This window comes from Episyrphus balteatus, chromosome 2 (genome assembly GCF_945859705.1).
Source record: "Episyrphus balteatus chromosome 2, idEpiBalt1.1, whole genome shotgun sequence".
Lineage (NCBI taxonomy): Eukaryota > Metazoa > Arthropoda > Insecta > Diptera > Syrphidae > Episyrphus > Episyrphus balteatus.
Genome location: NC_079135.1, coordinates 26,492,202 through 26,509,636, shown reverse-complemented (window position 1 = coordinate 26,509,636; position 17,435 = coordinate 26,492,202). Strand labels below are relative to the sequence as shown.

At 30.6% G+C, this 17,435-nt stretch overlaps 4 protein-coding genes across 4 annotated transcripts in view; 2 read left to right on the top strand and 2 right to left on the bottom strand.

The window, feature by feature from the left end:
* LOC129908116 (phosphatase and actin regulator 4) overlaps positions 1-17,435 on the bottom strand; it is a 413,058-nt gene that overhangs the window by 334,833 nt on the left and 60,790 nt on the right. The gene's annotated exons all lie outside the window — the stretch shown is intronic.
* On the top strand, positions 4,780-5,268 carry LOC129908138 (cuticle protein 5.1-like). The gene is made up of 2 exons (XM_055984458.1): positions 4,780-4,912; positions 4,981-5,268. Exons 1-2 carry the CDS (start codon positions 4,901-4,903, stop codon positions 5,200-5,202), a joined length of 234 nt encoding a protein of 77 aa, XP_055840433.1. The 5' UTR covers positions 4,780-4,900; the 3' UTR covers positions 5,203-5,268.
* On the bottom strand, positions 6,893-7,721 carry LOC129908139 (cuticle protein 5.1-like). The gene is made up of 2 exons (XM_055984459.1): positions 7,196-7,721; positions 6,893-7,131 (listed from the first exon to the last, which is right to left on the bottom strand). Exons 1-2 carry the CDS (start codon positions 7,205-7,207, stop codon positions 6,913-6,915), a joined length of 231 nt encoding a protein of 76 aa, XP_055840434.1. The 5' UTR covers positions 7,208-7,721; the 3' UTR covers positions 6,893-6,912.
* LOC129908140 (cuticle protein 5.1-like) lies at positions 14,426-14,942 on the top strand. Its single transcript, XM_055984460.1, has 2 exons — positions 14,426-14,587; positions 14,652-14,942. Exons 1-2 carry the CDS (start codon positions 14,576-14,578, stop codon positions 14,868-14,870), a joined length of 231 nt encoding a protein of 76 aa, XP_055840435.1. The 5' UTR covers positions 14,426-14,575; the 3' UTR covers positions 14,871-14,942.

The following is a 17,435-nucleotide window of genomic DNA, read 5'->3' as shown; positions in this document are numbered from 1 at the left end:
GGGGTTGAGCGTCTCAAAAATGGTTTTCACGAATTTCGCAATTCCAAAAATCTAATGATGGGGTTATTATATAGAAATAGAGCTCTTTGCGATACAGTAATTTTTTCCACATAATATTTATTCTAGGTACTTAAAACAACCTTCAAACACCGCATTTTGTTATTTTATATTTTGCTACTTTTAAAAAGAGACATTTTGAACTCAGATATTTCGTTAGTTTTTTAATAAACTTTATTAATGTTATACATTTTTGAAAAGCTTGTAATCTCTTCTTTCCAAAACTATAAGATTTTTTTTTATTTAATGGAACAATTAATTTAAAAAAAAAATTGAGTGTGGTGAACTTTTTTTTTCATTATTTCGTTTTCAACTAGAGTTTTCTATGTTGGCTCCGGCTGCCTCCGCTGAGTTAATGACTGTTTTGCATTCTATTTTTGTTGAAGATTAAGAAACAAAAATAAAAACTTTCCCATTTTCATCCTTTTTCGTTTTACAAGCGAAATTGAATAACGAGAGAATTTATTTTTTATTTATTTTAAGCTTTAAAAATCTATTACTTTTGCAATTTTCAATTTAAAAAGTTCAAATTTGGCACAATAAAAGTTCATATTCTTGGCTTTGAAAATAAATATAATTTTGTGTTAAAAATTAAAAAATAACATTATAATTAATTGAAGAAACTTATGGATGTATACGCACCAAATTCACTCGTTTTCATTCATTGATTTGATATATTTCATTTAGCAGACCAAACGGTAAACAAATCGTAAGATCCTGATTCTGATTTCCAAAGTGATTGAGAGAAATAAAAAAAAAAAAAAATACTAAAAATAATTCTTCTTTGGTATTTTTTCGTAAATTATTATTATTGTCTGGTCATGGTCAAAAGTTGTTGTTGTTTTGAATTTTTTTAAGGTATTGTTTCTTAGAAACTCAAGTTTTTTGGTCATTAATTTTTCTATAGTTATTTATTTTTTTTTATTATGAATTACATTTTTTATTTGTATTTTATGGACTCAATTTTCAAAACATCAACAACAACACGATTAAACTATTATTTATGTCATCTTACTTACAATACTTTATTAGTATTTAATATTTTTTTTGCTAAAAACTCAACTGATTTATGACAACAAGAATTTTTTTAGTTTATAAGTTTCATGGAAAATGTTTTATTTCATTTTCAGATTTAAGAAGTAAAAAGTAACAATGGCAACCCTGCCGTACGAGTTTTTATCTTTTTCGATTGCTTCATTGAAAAAAAAATTAATTTAAATAATATTACAGTACGTTCTCGATTAACGCAACTCTCGATTCACGCAATTCCTCGATTTTCGCAACACCCCAATTTTTATCATTGTTGACGCAGTAATCGCAACTCTTGTACAAAAATTGACTCGATAAGTGCAACTTTCAATACAAAAATACGATGAACTGACCAAAATTTAACCCTTATTGAAAAAAGTTGATTGTTCAAAAATTGCTAGATATGTCAATTTTTAAAATCTAACAAACTAAAAAATCCAAACAAAAATATCCCATTTTTTCGAAATAAAATAATTAAATTTGGATAAAGAACTAAACATTCGTAATTACGTACTTATCGTAATGAATTAACTTCCATTTCTTTCGTTTCATATCAATTATATTTTATTGGACAGAAATTTGTTGCATAAAATATATTTGTTAGTGTTGCGTTTCTGATATTTTCGCTTTACATCTCATATTGAACCTAAAAATTATTTACTCGGTCATTGCAACCACCCTTGTTTTAATTAGTTGCGTTAATCGAGAATGTACTGTATTATATAATAATATAATAATAATATTTTTTTTTAACTTTGAACAAATTTTCTTATCTATAAAATTTATGAACCGTAAACAAAAATTATATACATTAATTCCTTACATATTCAAGATTATATGTCCCAAATTTCATTCAAATATTCAAAGAAACAAAAAAGATAGAGATTTTTGAGACGCTCAACTCCGTTTCGTCCCATAGTGCGACGCACAGACCGACGGACGTCATGACGAAAACCACTTTTTCGGACTTCTCAATCATCGTAATGTTAGTTTTGATTAAAACCTCGAATTTTTTTTTTACACGAAACCAATACTTGCCCTATTGAGCAAGTAAAAATCTATAAGTGAATTTTTTTTTTACAAAAGAATGATTTTTATTGAAATTTTTCTCTTAATCCTAGTAAGTCTGTTAAATAAATCTGATCCGCACAGAAAATAACAAAAAAAGATCCGAAAAGTACAGGTTTTTGTTTTCCATAAAGGAAAACTTTGTCCCAAACTGTTGTAGAATCTATCATTTTGTGTTCCATGAAGTTGTCCAGAACAGTTTAGTTCAAGTTTTTCTGCTCCTACTTTTTAGTTAGAGCAGACAAGTAAAAAGGGTCAAGCATCAGATGTTTTTTTTTTTTTTTTTATTTAGACAAACATATGAAAAAATCAATAAAACAAAATGGGAATTTCTTTAGAATTTCTAGATATGAAGGAAAAATTTAAATGTGAACAAATATTCAAATTAATAATAAATTTATTTGAATGAAAAATCATAGCAAACATTCTTAATATTTAGTTTCGAAACTGATAGGCAACACAAAGCTGTACTTTTTTATTTGTGCTGTTCTGATTTGTTCTGTACTAGTTTTTCTTCATTAAACAAGTAATATTTCCTTTTCAACGGCATATCAAGTTTTTTTTTTAAACATTTTTGAGATATATTATATAAAAAAAAAAATAGTTTAAAAAAAGACAGCTCCACCGATTTTCAAAAAAAAAAAAAAAAACAAATTTCTAAAATTTTTTTCACCAAACCATTTGAAGAGATTTTTTTGTAACCTTTAAACAAATTGAATTATTTTTTTAAGTTTAAATTTCTTAAAACAATTTTATTTTTTAAAATTTTTAAGAAGCTTTAATATTTCAAGCAACTTTAAACATAAGAGCAAGTACGTTCGATCCAGTTCGGCATTTTACCTTTTTAAGTTGTCAAAACACGGACGGCAGGTGGTTATAAGAAATAAGTCTTTAAGAGCTAAAATTTACATTTGACAATGACAATATCCGTCCAACAGACGCTCGTGTCCGAATACTATGCCAAAACTCGGAACTTCAATTTTCTAAGCCAGAGTAATGTTTAAGGTTATTAGGTATTTAAATTGCAAGAGAAAATCAAATAAATTTCAAATATTTTTTAAGGATCAAAATTAACAGTATACTTGCCATATGACCAAAACGAAAAAAAAGTTATTTTTCTCAAAAACTGCTCTAACGATTTTGATTTAAAAAAAATACGTGAACTGCGGCATTCAAGGTTCTACTTTAACAAATATTTTTTGAACCTTTATTAATGGGACCTGCCATAGAACCGATTTTTTTATTACAGTTAAACGAGTTAACTGATTTCATTGAGAGATTTTTTGAAAAAAACAGAAAACTTTCCAAAAAAATTATTTCTAGACTCCAAAAAATATATTAAATTTTTGTCGAAGATTACATTTTTTTAAAAACGCACTTTGAAATTTGGTTTTTATTGGTGTCGATTTATATGTATATCAACAATTTTGTTTGAAAAAAATTTATTTATAAAAACTTTTTTTTTTTAACGGCTCCAAAAATATTAGGAAATAAAGTGTTAAAAAGGATGTTTTGGGTAATACAATAACAAATTGTATGTTATATTTTAAATTTTTACTAAATTCCATATAAAGGTAAATTAAAAAATACTCTTTCATCGATTTTCACATTAAAAACTTCAATATTCTGAGAAACCTTTTCTATAAGAGTAAATACGTGCATTTTATTTGAATTTTCAAATGAATTATTCAAAAAATATCAAACACAAAAATTTAATATCTAAACCTTTCTTCCCCGTTTCGGGGGAAATGTCTTTTTGAACTTTAGTAAAACTTACTAATAAAAAAGGGAACATTAGAATGTTCTAATAAAACAAAAAAAAAATCCTTTTGCAAATTCCATTTTATTTCGGTGTAAGTCTTTCAACAAATTCCATTAATTTTTGTATCACTTGAAATATCTACGTGATTTTTTTAACGAACGTAGTATGAAGCAGCAGCGTATGGGTAGGCAGAGTAGGCGGCATATGGAGAGGCAACATAAGGTGAAGCTGCTGCAACATATGGTGAAGCGTATCCGGCGGTGTAAGCTGCTGTGTATGGAGAAGCCACCAATGGAGAAGAGTAAGCCAATGGAGCAACAATAGCTGGCTTGGCAGCAACAGCGGCAACAATAGCCAAGAAGCAAAGAGCGAACTGTAAAACAAAATGTTTAAATAATTAAATCCTTTGAATCCTTTAGTTTAAAAAACTTACGAATTTGAACATGTTGATTTTTTTTTTAAGTTTTCAGGTGAGTTCTCAAATGAAACTGATAGTGATCGGTCGGTTTAAATGAGTTTTTATAATAAGTCAACGATGACGCCTATAATTGAATTGAATTCCTCGTCCTTGATACGTGACAAAGTTGCATTTACAGAAATGATCAAAAAAAATCAAGTATTGATATTTGTATGCAAAACTTGCAGACAGTACTTTAATATTGTACAAAATTTCAAAGTTCCTGTTATACATTTGATAGGAATTCTTCCAACTTTAATTCAAATTAAATTTTGGACAGCCAAATTTGCAATAAATGACTATGAAAAATTCTCAAGAACATACGAGTACATTTAACAAGTCTACGACACGCTGGCAAAATTTAGTATTCAACAACAGCAACGAATAAACGCACGTGAAGAAGAATGTGATTGGTTTTATTCATTATATTAAATTAAAACCTCAATTGACTATAAAAAGTTTAAACTTACTTGGAATCACTATCAGTTTCATTTGAGAACTCACCTGAAATTTAAAAACAATCAAACATGTTCAAATTCGTAAGTTTGTATACTAAAGGATTCAAAGGATTTCATTTAAATTAATTATTTTAAAATTTATTTTACAGTTTGCTCTTTGCTTCTTGGCTATTGTTGCCGCTGTTGCTGCTAAGCCAGCTATTGTTGCACCTTTGGCTTACTCTTCTCCATTGGTCGCTTCGCCATACACAGCAGCTTATACCGCTGGATACGCTTCTCCATATGTTGCAGCAGCTTCACCTTATGTTGCCTCTCCTTATGCCGCCTACTCTGCCTACCCATACGCAGCTGCTTCATACTATGTTCGTTAAAAATTGGTTTGATGGATTGAAGATGTAATGGAAAAACGGATTGGAAATTGTTTAATGGTTTACGAAATAAAATGAATATTAAAAAATTAAAACAAGCTTATTTTTTTACTACAGATGTTTAAGCGGTTAGAAATCGTATGTTCAAAAAGCTTGGATTTCATTCCATTTAATATTTTCGTACACAGATAAAATCTATCTCGGAAAATAAGTCAAAAAAAAAAATGGTCAAACTGAGAAAAAGATTCAATAATCATTTTTATTTTTCAAAAAAAAAAAAACGTAGGTACGTGACAGTTTAAAAGGGTCAAGGTCAAGGAAAATAATAATTTTTCTTTTAAACGGTAAAAGATTTCGAAATTTACTAAAAACTTGAAGATCATACAATATTATATCGATTTTTCAAAAAATGTAAATTTTTTAAGATATCGTGGGCACAAAGCCAAAACCACGAATCTGCAAAATTGTAGTTTTGAGAAAAACGGCTTCAATGTTTTGAAAACTCATGCAATCTTATGGAAATCTTATACAATTTTTCCATTATTTAATACGCTCTACAAAAAACCATCAACATTTTTTTCTTTAATATTTAATGGACCAATAAGGTCCAGAAGTGGAAGAAGTCAGTTTTTGCTTTTTCTTGAAAATGACAGAGTTGTCGAAATTAAGATGACACTCAATTAATAGACAAAAGTAAATGATCTACTAGTTTCAAGTAGATATTTTTAAATTAATTATTATTTTTAAATACAATTTTTGTGTAAGGTACCTATTTTAAGAAAACTAACTTTTCTAAAAAAAAAACTGTAAAAAATAATTTTTAATGTACTTGTTCTCCATAGCAAATTCAAAAAAAAAAAAATTATTTATTGCAACTGAAAAAATTTGCATTAAAAAAAATTATTGCAACTGACAAAAAAAAAATTCAATGCAAAATGTGTGCATTAAATATTTATTTCTAATATTCATCCAATTTCTAACAATTTTGGCCATACACAAGTTATGTCAACTATAATATTGAACCGAATGGATGGTCAAAAAGTTAAAATTGTGAGAAATTCGACAAAAAAAATACTTGGTGCACTCATTTTGCACTAATTTTTTTTTTAATGCAGAAATTTTTTTATTTGCAACTGAATATAATTTTTCTTATAAATATAAATATTTTTTTTCATGCAACTATTTTTCAGTTGCGATAGAATTTTTTTAATGCAAAATATTTTAAGTTGCAATAGAAAAATATGTTTTTTTTTTGCAACAATTTTAATTTAGAGTACCTGCCTAGTTTGGAATAAAAACTAATAAAAGCACTTTTTTCTAGCTTAGTTCCCTAGAAAATTTTTTCTTTGTTTCAAGTCGAAATTTTACATAATTAAACTTTCCATGTAAGCGCTCGAAAAAGCCCCTGTCTACTTACAGTTTTCACTTGTGAAACTTTCTTTTTAAGCAGGAAAATGAATTTTAGACAGAGTATTACTATTTCCAGCTCAATATCCTTAAATTTTCTTTGTTTTTAGCTCTGTCCACTAGAAAACATTTGTTTGTCTAGAAGGATTTAAACTTCGAGTTTCATTCTATTTTGTTTTTAAAACTAAACTTCTTTATCCATCTTCACTCTTAAATTCATTGTAAGTTTTCGTTTTTTAATAAGTTTATTTATTTTGTTTTTAGCTTAAAATTAAATTTTTTTGCTTTCACTTCAGGAAAGATGTCCTAACGAACATAGTATGAAGCAGCATATGGGTAGGCAGAGTAAGCGGCATATGGAGAAGCAACATAGGGTGAAGCTGCTGCGACATAGGGTGAAGCATATCCAGCAGTGTAGGCAGCAGTGTAAGGCGATGCAATCAAAGGAGAAGAGTATGCCAATGGAGCAACAATTGCTGGTTTAGCAGCAACAGCGGCGATGACAGCCAACAAGCACAAAGTGAACTAAAAATTAAAACAAATACATTTTTAACATCTCGATTATTTAAAATGTCTTTATTTTACTTACGAATTTGAACATAATGAAAGAGTTTTGGTAGTTTTCGATTGATTTCTCTGAAGAACTGAATTGAAACTGATAGTTTTGATTGTTTTATCAACCACTTTATATACCAAATCAAAAAATATTTCCTCAATGCCTCATTTGTTTACAATCAAGCTCAGTAAAGCCTTGGCAAATGTCAATGGTATAATTTTGACAAATACAAATTGATTTCGTTCAAGAATTCAATACAAAATAGTATCTACACGACAATGTGCAGAATTATATGAACCCAACTACTATTTCTGCAGTATTTTACTTTGTTTTTTGATATTGTCATTCGTTTTCACTTTCGTTGACAACTTCCATGTTCAGAACAGAATGACCGTGAAAATAAAAAAAGTTATTCCTCATGTGCGCGACTGAATTTCGTATTCAAAACCTGTCACCAAACGTGCAAGGGAATGCCATTTTATTTAACTCTGAGCTTCAAGTCACACTTCAATCACTATATAAAGTTGAAGTGTAATCAGTAAAAATCATCAGTTTCATTTCAAAACTAACCAAAATCAATTCAAAATGTTCAAATTCGTAAGTGCGAATAAAGAAACACATTTTAAGGATTCGAAAGGATATTAATTAATTTGTTTTTGTTTTGTTTTAGGTTGCTCTGTGCTTCTTCGCCATCATCGCTGCTGTTGCTGCTAAGCCAGGTATCGTAGCACCACTTGCCTACTCATCCCCATTGGTTGCTTCTCCATACACCGCTGCCTACAGCGCAGCATACGCTTCACCATACATTGCATCCTCACCTTATGTTGCTTCTCCCTATGCTGCCTACTCTGCATACCCATATGCTGCTTCATACTATGTTCGTTAAGAACCTATAACAGGAGTAATGTTGGAAGATATGAAGAACGACTGCTGAACCTTGTTGACGGACTTAAAAAATAAAACTAAAAAATGAAACCAAAAATAAATTCTTTTTTTTTATTTAATTTAAAACTTTTGGGATTTTTGGCGAATTATTATCTTCCTGGGCAGTATTTAAAAAGAGCATTGATTTTTTGATGATATCGTTGTTGGTTTTATCAAAGATAAAAAAAAAATATCTTAAAGAATAGTTGAAAAAAGACCCGATCAGTAACCAGACCCAAAATTGTGAGTAAAGAGTAACCATTGAAAGGTGTAAAAGCGTTGTCAGCAGCAGTCATATAAAAAAATTGTAGAAATAAGTCTAAAAAATAGTTGGTAAAAGGGATGGCTGAAACTTCGTACAACAATAGCCCTTAGTGGATACAAACGGGCAGGTTCATAGGTAAAAGGATAGGGTTGCCAGAGTCATCAAGCCTAGTATATTATATTAAAGTTGTATTTAATTTTAAGCTGATGAGGTTCGTTATTTAAAATTGGTAATTATATAGCTCTTGAATGTGTTAAGTGATAGAAAAAAAGGCATAAGCATAAAGATATGCGAAGGGGTTGCCAGAAGTCATCCAAATCTATAAATTAAAATATACATCGTCGGCGTACAGCAAAATTGTTCTAAATCCACTTTTTACCGAAAATGAGTTAATGATGCAGTTTTACTAATTTGAGGGTGCTCTTTCCGAATTGAAAACCGTTTTTTTAAAAAAATTTCATTCCACAGATAATATAATTTAATGGGACATAGATCAATAAAAACAAGGAAGTAGCCTTTTGAAAATGAGGCCGAGTATTCTAGATTGTTCTAAGTTTTTAGTTTAAAAAAAATGTATAAAAATATTTAGTATGCACCTACTAATGAGGTAAACTTGTATATTTTATTCAAGAGAAAAGAACAAACTTTATAAAAAACATAACTTGAATGGTTTTGCTTTTTGTGACTTAGAACAATTTTGCTTTACGGCGACGACATGGCAAATTAGTCTTATCATTAGAAGATTTTAACTTGTTATAGTAATAGTCTATTAAATAAACCCTTTTGTATGGAATAAATTCGTTCAAGAGTTTTTATTGCTGATTATGATTCCTTGGCATAAAAGAATATTCCAGCCAAAAGTGCTACTAAATCCATTGGTGCATTTTTGAGAAAACGGCAACACTGGTCGGTTTTCAGTTTTCTTGATTTCACTCGAAAACCAAGCCTAACTTTGAAATGGTTCAAAGACACTTTTCATAGCAAAATAAATTTTCTGTCAAGTAAAGATGGTTAAAAAATTTTAAAAATTATTTTTGACTAAAATTCTAACCTAAAGTCAAAGAAAAAAAAGTTAAAAAAATTGACGATTTTATTTTTTTTTACTAAATCAAGGGGTATTTTGTGTCCAAATTTTTGTACTAATAAAATAAAGTAGCAATACAAATTCTTGAACGAATTTGTTCTATTTTTGCTCTGGAGCTCCGGTCTATTAAATTTAGTAAATAGGCTATATTAATTTATATAAAATATAATCAGAGAAACGTATCTTAAATAAAAGGCTTGCAAGGATCATAAAACAATACTTTTTTTGAAATTTATTTTGAAACAAAAACCTGACGAGAAAGCTAGACGTCCTCATAAAATTAATAAAAATATAATGGCCCTTAGTAAAAGACACGAAAATCGATTTTAACAAAAAAAAAAAAAAGAGTGTGTGTACACATGTACACGCGACTGAAGTTATACTTCTCATTCAGTATATGTAAATGAATTTCATTTGATATTTTTAATTTCTATTATTAAATTAATTAATCCACACTTCGTTTTTTTACATTTTTATCAAGTGAACAATAAATTAATTTTTTCATCCTCCTTGCGTCCATGTAGTTTTCAATTTATTCTGTGAAATTTACTCATGTTGTGCGGTTCAGAAGGTACGGTATATACTTAACGAAAGTAAATGAATTGCGCATAAAATGTGCGATATGGTAATTTTATGAGAATTGTGTGTGCTTCAGCACTAGTAGTAGCAATATGGAACTTGCAGGGTTGCTACAAAGCTCAAAAGTTAGCTGAGCTCAGCTCACAGCTCAGCTCAAATTTTGAGCTAGCTCACTTTTGAGGTTTGTACCACAGCTCAGCTCATTTGAGCTGAGCTGAGCTGTTGGGTGAGCTAAGGTAAAGTGAGCTGAGCTGAGCTGAGCTGTGCTGTGATGGGTGAGAGGATACATTGATTTTTATTTGGAAAGTATAATGAAATATGAAGATATATTAAACTTTTATAAAACACCATAGCTTAAGATGTTCGGTTCTAGTTATTAATTTAATTATTTTAACACATGGATATTTTTATAAATAAAACAGATAATTTTTCGTGATCTTTCCTCTTGGTTTTTTTAATAGTAAATATATTTCTATTTTTTTAGTAAAATATTTCTTTTTTTATCATAAAAAAAATTCCGATACAATCCGGTTTTTCGACTTTTTTCAAAATTCCGAGAAAATCGAGTTTGAAAGTTGGGGTAACATTTTTTTTCGAAAAATAACCGAATCTTTGAACGCTCCTGGAAGCTAAACCGCTTCCTTTTGGCATCAAAAATTTTATTTTCAATTTTCTTCAAAATTCCGCGATATAGGCGTTTTAACGCTTTGATCTAGAGACAGGGGAGTGGTGCCATATGAAAGCTTATATTCTCAGCTAGATGATAGTGGTATAATCCGGTTTTCCGAGTTTTTTCAAAATTCCGAGAAAATCGCGTTCGAAAGTTGGGGTAAAATTATTTTTCGAAAAATCCCCGAATCTTTGAACGATCCTGGAAGCTAAACCGCTTGAGAGCAATTTTTGGGAGTGGTGCCAAATGATAACTTGTGTCATGGGCCTACGCTTTGCACATTGTCAGATTTTTAAAAAATCGCCTTCCATGTTAAACCGCCACATCATGCCTATTTTTTCAGAATCGTTCCTAATTTTTTTTTTACTTTTAAGTACTCCCGGTTTGAGAACGCGTGGACCTACAGGAATGAGAGTTGTACCCAAATGTAGGTTAGAGTCCCCGCTACCTTTTGGCATCAAACAAATTTTTTTCATTTTCTTCAAAATTCCGAGATATAGGCGTTGGAAGTTGGGGCGCTCACTTTCAGCTCAGCTCACTTTAGCTCAGCTCAAATGAGCTAAGCTATGGTACCTAGCTCAAATTTGAGCTGAGCTGAAATATGAGCTTTTTGCAACCCTGGCAACTTGCCACATGGAAATTACCTCATGCAACTTGCCACATGCAACTTGCCACATGTAACTTGCCACATGCAACTTGCCACACGCAACTTGCCACATGCAACTTGCCACACGCAAATTGCCACATACAACTTGCCACATGCAACTTGCCACATGCAACTTGCCACATACGACTTGCCACATGCAACTTGCCACATGAAACATGTAACTTGCAACGTGTTGTGTGTTTTATGTTTGCCGTACTGCGGCGTACTGCATTTTTAAATACTAAAGTACTGCCTACTCTAAAGGTGAAACGACAGCCCTGCTACCCAGGGTGATCGCGTCATAATCCCTTTGACATTCTTGTCAAAAAGTAAATTTTCATACCCACCCTCCCATAAGAAGTATAACTTCAAAAATAATAATGATAAAATAAAACAAACATCTTACTTCTTAACTAAGTCGATTTTAAAATCATAGTACTTTTTACTTGTTCCATAGACTATAGGACAAGTATTGGTTTCGTGTCGAAAAAAAAATTGAGGTTTTAATCAAAACCAACATTACGATGATGGAGAATCCCGAGTCCGTGGGTCCATCTGTACACATTTTCACAGCCTAAACGGGTGGACCGATTTTTTTTTTATTTCCTTTCAGAACCTTTCAGAATACAAAAACTTAAATAACATGGAAAAAATACCTCATAAGAAAGTCGGATTTCTTAAGAAAAAAATTTTATCTCGGTTATTTATGGAATATTCTCAACAATGTTATACCTTTTTGAAAAGAGAATTGAACACACCAACTTTTAAGGTTACTTGCCGAAACATCGTAGTGTATTTTTTTTTACACTACGGTTCATTGAATTAGAGCCATGTACAATTTTTTAGTACTTAGTTGGGCAAAAAAGTAATTTTTGCTTTAAAACTGATGCAGCTCAGTTAAAATTTTTTAATGCATTTGGTAGCAGGGTTATTCAAGGTCCCGTAACAAAAGAAAAAAATGAGAAAACTTAAGATTTGTAGTCACGGCACATGAAAAACCGTCACAGGGTGACCATTTTTTCGACTTTTTTTCAAATGCCCATAACTCACAAAATATATGGCTGCGAATTTTTTTATTATTTTTCTGATAACTGTCACCACCTACCCTATCTACCGTTTTCGTTTCGACGCTAACTTTTGGGACACCCTGTATCTATATCTCTTTTTTTATCGTATTATTTTATTTATGATTTCAAGTTTAATGAATCTGGCAAATCTTTATTTTCCGCATCGAATCTGCCAATTACACTTAGAAACTCCGACTTTTGAACAGCTATCCCATTAAGTACCTATGTACATTTTCTCTTGTTTTTGAGTTTTCTATGTAAATGATTTTTGGCAACCCTACGGGTCTTTTGCAGATACCTTCCCATGAATTTGTTAATATGGGCTATTGTTGTACGAAATTTAAGCCTTCTCTTTAAGTTTAGTCTTATTTTTAGGTACTACTTTGTTATATAACTGCTGGCAGCCCTCTTACACCCAACACTTATGCTTTCAATAAACTACGAGTAATTTCTCACAAATTTTGAATCTTGAAAATGATGGGGTTTTTCTTTAATTATTTCAATAGATATTTATTTTTCATCTTTGATAAAACCTGAAAACGATTTTTTCAAAAGTTCAATGCTCCTTAATTACTGGCCAGGAAGATAATAACACTGGTCGGCAACGAAAATGGAGCATGAACCAAACCATACTTTTCTTAAGGACTTTTGTGTGCTGATTCCGAATCCGAAGTCAAAATTTCACTGGCACGTCAAGTTTTCGAAATATTTGAATATTAAAAGGTCAAAAACGTGTTTTTTTTGGTACTTTTGGTGTTGAATTTCATCACCGTTAATTTTTTTTTTTCGCAAAACTACTTATGCAATCTTCAAAAGCTATATTTTATCGTCTTAAATAAGTTTATTTTTTTCTAAAAGATATTTGGTATAGAAATATAGCATATCTTAAAATCTTGGTGGTTAAGGTAACTTATGGTTTTTGAAGCAGATTTGAAGTAAATTCCAGTTTTCGACTCCTGATTCGTATGTAAAAATAGCAAAATATTACGGAAAAATAATATTTTTAGATGAAATGTCAAAAAACATTTCATTTAAAATAAGTTTTTGGGACTTTCTAGCTAAAATTGTGATGAGCAGAGCTGAAAAACTAGACGTGATAGAAAAAATCTGTAAACTGTTTTGAATTCAGCACACTCAAGTTTATTAAAATCACCTTACAGAGTTCTTGCTCCCGAATTTTTTTTGTTTTTTGCCGACCAGTGTAATTCGCCAAAAATCCCAAAAGTTTTAAATTAAATAAAAAAAAAAGAATTTATTTTTGGTTTCATTTTTTAGTTTTATTTTTTAAGTCCGTCAACAAGGTTCAGCAGTCGTTCTTCATATCTTCCAACATTACTCCTGTTATAAGTTCTTAACGAACATAGTATGAAGCAGCATATGGGTATGCAGAGTAGGCAGCATAGGGAGAAGCAACATAAGGCGAAGATGCAATGTATGGTGAAGCGTATGCTGCGCTGTAGGCAGCAGTGTAAGGCGAAGCAACCAATGGGGATGAGTAGGCAAGAGGTGCTACGATACCTGGCTTAGCAGCAACAGCGGCAATGATGGCGAAGAAGCACAAAGCAACCTAAAACAAAAATGAAATTTGTTAATATCCTTTCGAATCCTTAGAATGTATTCGAACTTACGAATTTGAACATTTTGAATTGGTTTTGGTTAGTTTTGAAATGAAACTGATGATTTTTACTGATTACAGTTCAACTTTATATAGTGATTGGAGTGTGACTTGAAGCTCAGAGTTAAATAAAATGGCATTCCCTTGCACGTTTGGTGGCAGGTTTTGAATACGAAATTCAGTCGCGCACATGAGGAATAATTTTTTTGTATTTTCACGGTCATTCTATTCTGAACATGGAAGTTGTGAACGAAAGTGAAAACGAATGAAAATATCAAAACAAAGTGAAGTACTGCCGTAATAATAGTTTTGTTGGTTGAATTTTGCAGTTTGGTATACGAGTAGTACCTATTTTGTATTGAATTCTTGTACGAAATCAATTTGTATTTGTCCAAATTATACCTACGGTTGACATTTGCCAAGGTTTGACTTCAAACAAATGAGGCATTGAGGAAATATTTTTTTGATTTGGTATATAAAGTGGTTGATAAAACAATCAAAACTATCAGTTTCAATTCAGTTCTTCAGAGTAATCAATCGAATACTACCAAAACTCTTTCATCATGTTCAAATTCGTAAGTAAAATTAGGCCATTTTAAATCAATGAGATCTTAACAATATATTTGTTTTTATTTTTAGTTCACTTTGTGCTTGTTGGCTGTCATCGCCGCTGTTGCTGCTAAACCAGCTATTGTTGCTCCATTGGCATACTCTTCTCCTTTGATTGCATCGCCTTACACTGCTGCCTACACTGCTGGATATGCTTCACCCTATGTCGCAGCAGCTTCACCCTATGTTGCTTCTCCATATGCCGCTTACTCAGCCTACCCATATGCTGCTTCATACTATGTTCGTTAGGAACTAATGCGAAAAGAAGAGTGTATTCGAAGTAAAACTAATGGATTATGTTGACGGATCCTAAAAAATAAAAAAAAATTAAAACGAAGAAAAACAAACTTTTTGTCTTTTTAACCGTCTTTTTAAAGACAAACCATAGAAGCTTTTAAAGTATACTGGGCAATCAAATTGCACTTTTTTTTATGTTTTAAACTGTTCTTTACTAATTTGGCATCGCTGATTTCAAATCTGCTGTGATCGCTACTGTTGCTAGCAGCTCTAGTTAGTGTGATACAGGTACTAGGGAAGTGCTTAAAGTGTAGCAAAAAATCTATTATTGAGATTTGTTACGGGAATATCTCGAAAACGCGAGCTGATAGGACATTTTTCATTCGGATTAGAATTAAACATATGAAAAACTTTCCGAAAATTTCATCAAACTTAATTAAACAAAACTCTTGTTGCCAGTGATTATTTTAGAATTTTATTTCTTTGGTGATTTCTGTGCGATAAGTCTCCAGAACGGAAAATTTATTAAAAAAAAAAAATGTTTTGATGATTTTCGGACTGGGTGTCTTATAAGGAGTAAGCCAAATGCTGAATAAACAATAAAGTGAAAATATTCATTATAATACTAAAGTTACTACTAAAGGATTAATAATTATTAATCCTTTAGTAGTAACCCGTAGAGCAATGTTTCGTCCGATGGCGCCATCCTAAACCTAAAAAAAAATATAATCACGTGAAAGCCGTGTGGCCTAAATGACTTGAAAACATTTTTTTCCAAAATTTAAAAAAATCAGTTAAGCCATTATTCCTCATAATGTTGTCGTTATTCATTTTTATCGTTAAGAGATGAATCGATTTTATTTCAAATTTACTAACACATATCTCTTATCATTTCAAAGAAGAATGCGTAAAAAACCTCTTGATGTTTTTTTACTTGAATTTGTATTACTTTTGAAAAGTTTAAATAAATGCTAATGGTTGGGCAACGTATTTTAAACAAAAAATTTCATTTAATCCAAAAACGGCTATGTAGGTTCAAAATTTCAAACCAAACCAATCTTCTATTTTTTGCTCTGAATTTATATATAAGCACTTAAATAATTTTTCATTTAATAATTTTATTGTTTTATTGAATAATAAGAAAGGCTAATGATTTTTTCTTCATCAAACCAAATTTATGTCGGTTTTTAAAAATGTTTTTTGAACAAAAAAAATGTTGAATTTTTGAACATTTTGGCGGCAAGATTGAAAATTGAACATGTAACCATGATTTTTTGTTTAAGAGAATTGTTACTGCATTCATTAATAAAAAAAATAAAGATTACAAAAAAATGTTCCACATACGCCACAGTGACCAACATTTTTCAACATTTTTTAAATGAATTGCTGAATATTGCATTATTTTGTTAAATCAATATCAAATGGAAACGGAAACAACGCAAAATATTTACCGACGTTCTTTTTCTTTTGCTCGACTGAACTCTCCTTTGTAATTTGCAATTTAGGTCATATTAGGGTAAAAATTCTGGTAAAAGAAAAATTGTTTTATTGTGAAAAAAAGGACTATTTTTTTTTTCAAAGCAGAATTATGAATTTACAGAATTACATAATACAGAATTATGAAATGTTTGATACCTTATTTTCAAGATCTGTAATATATCGAACACTATAGGTACATGGAAATTAATGTAACTTTTTTGGATAATTTTTGCAAGTTAAAAATTTACTAAAACCCTTGATTTCAGTAAATGTTTATTGAAACTCCCAATGAGCTTGTGAAACTTCCCCATTTAAAAAAGGATAATCTACTTTAAAATGTTCGCCAACTTCAATGGAAGAAATTTGAAAAATGCTTAGTTTAAATTGCATAAATCCCTATTTTTAAATTAACATAAGATTTTAGACAGGGGTCTTTCGAAAATTTTTTTTTTTTTGTTTGAAAATAACTTAATTGATCCTTAATTGATTAGCATACATATAATTTTTTTTTGTTGCAATTTTAACCAAGAAAGTTGTTCTTTCGCTATGCTTTCATTTTTATTTGGCATTTCAATTTGTTTGCAGAACATTAGTAGTTAGCTTATTATTTTTGAAGTTATACTTCTTATGGGAGGGTGGGTATGAAAATTTACTTTTTGACAAGAATGTCAAAGGGATTATGACGCGATCACCCTGGGTAGCAGGGCTGTCGTTTCACCTTTATAGTAGGCAGTACTTTAGTATTTAAAAATGCAGTACGCCGCAGTACGGCAAACATAAAACACACAACACGTTGCAAGTTACATGGGTAATGTGGCAAGTTGCATGTGGCAAGTTGTATGTGGCAAGTTGCGTGTGGCAAGTTGCATGTGGCAAGTTGCATGTTGTAATTTCCATGTGGCAAGTTGCCAGGGTTGCAAAAAGCTCACATTTTAGCTCAGCTCCCTAGGTACCATAGCTTAGCTCATTTGAGCTGAGCTGAAAGTAAGCGCCCCAACTTCCAACGCCTATATCTCGGAATTTTGAAGAAAATGAAAAAAAAAATTTTTTGATGCCAAAAGGTAGCGGGGACTCTAACCTACATTTGAGTACAACTCT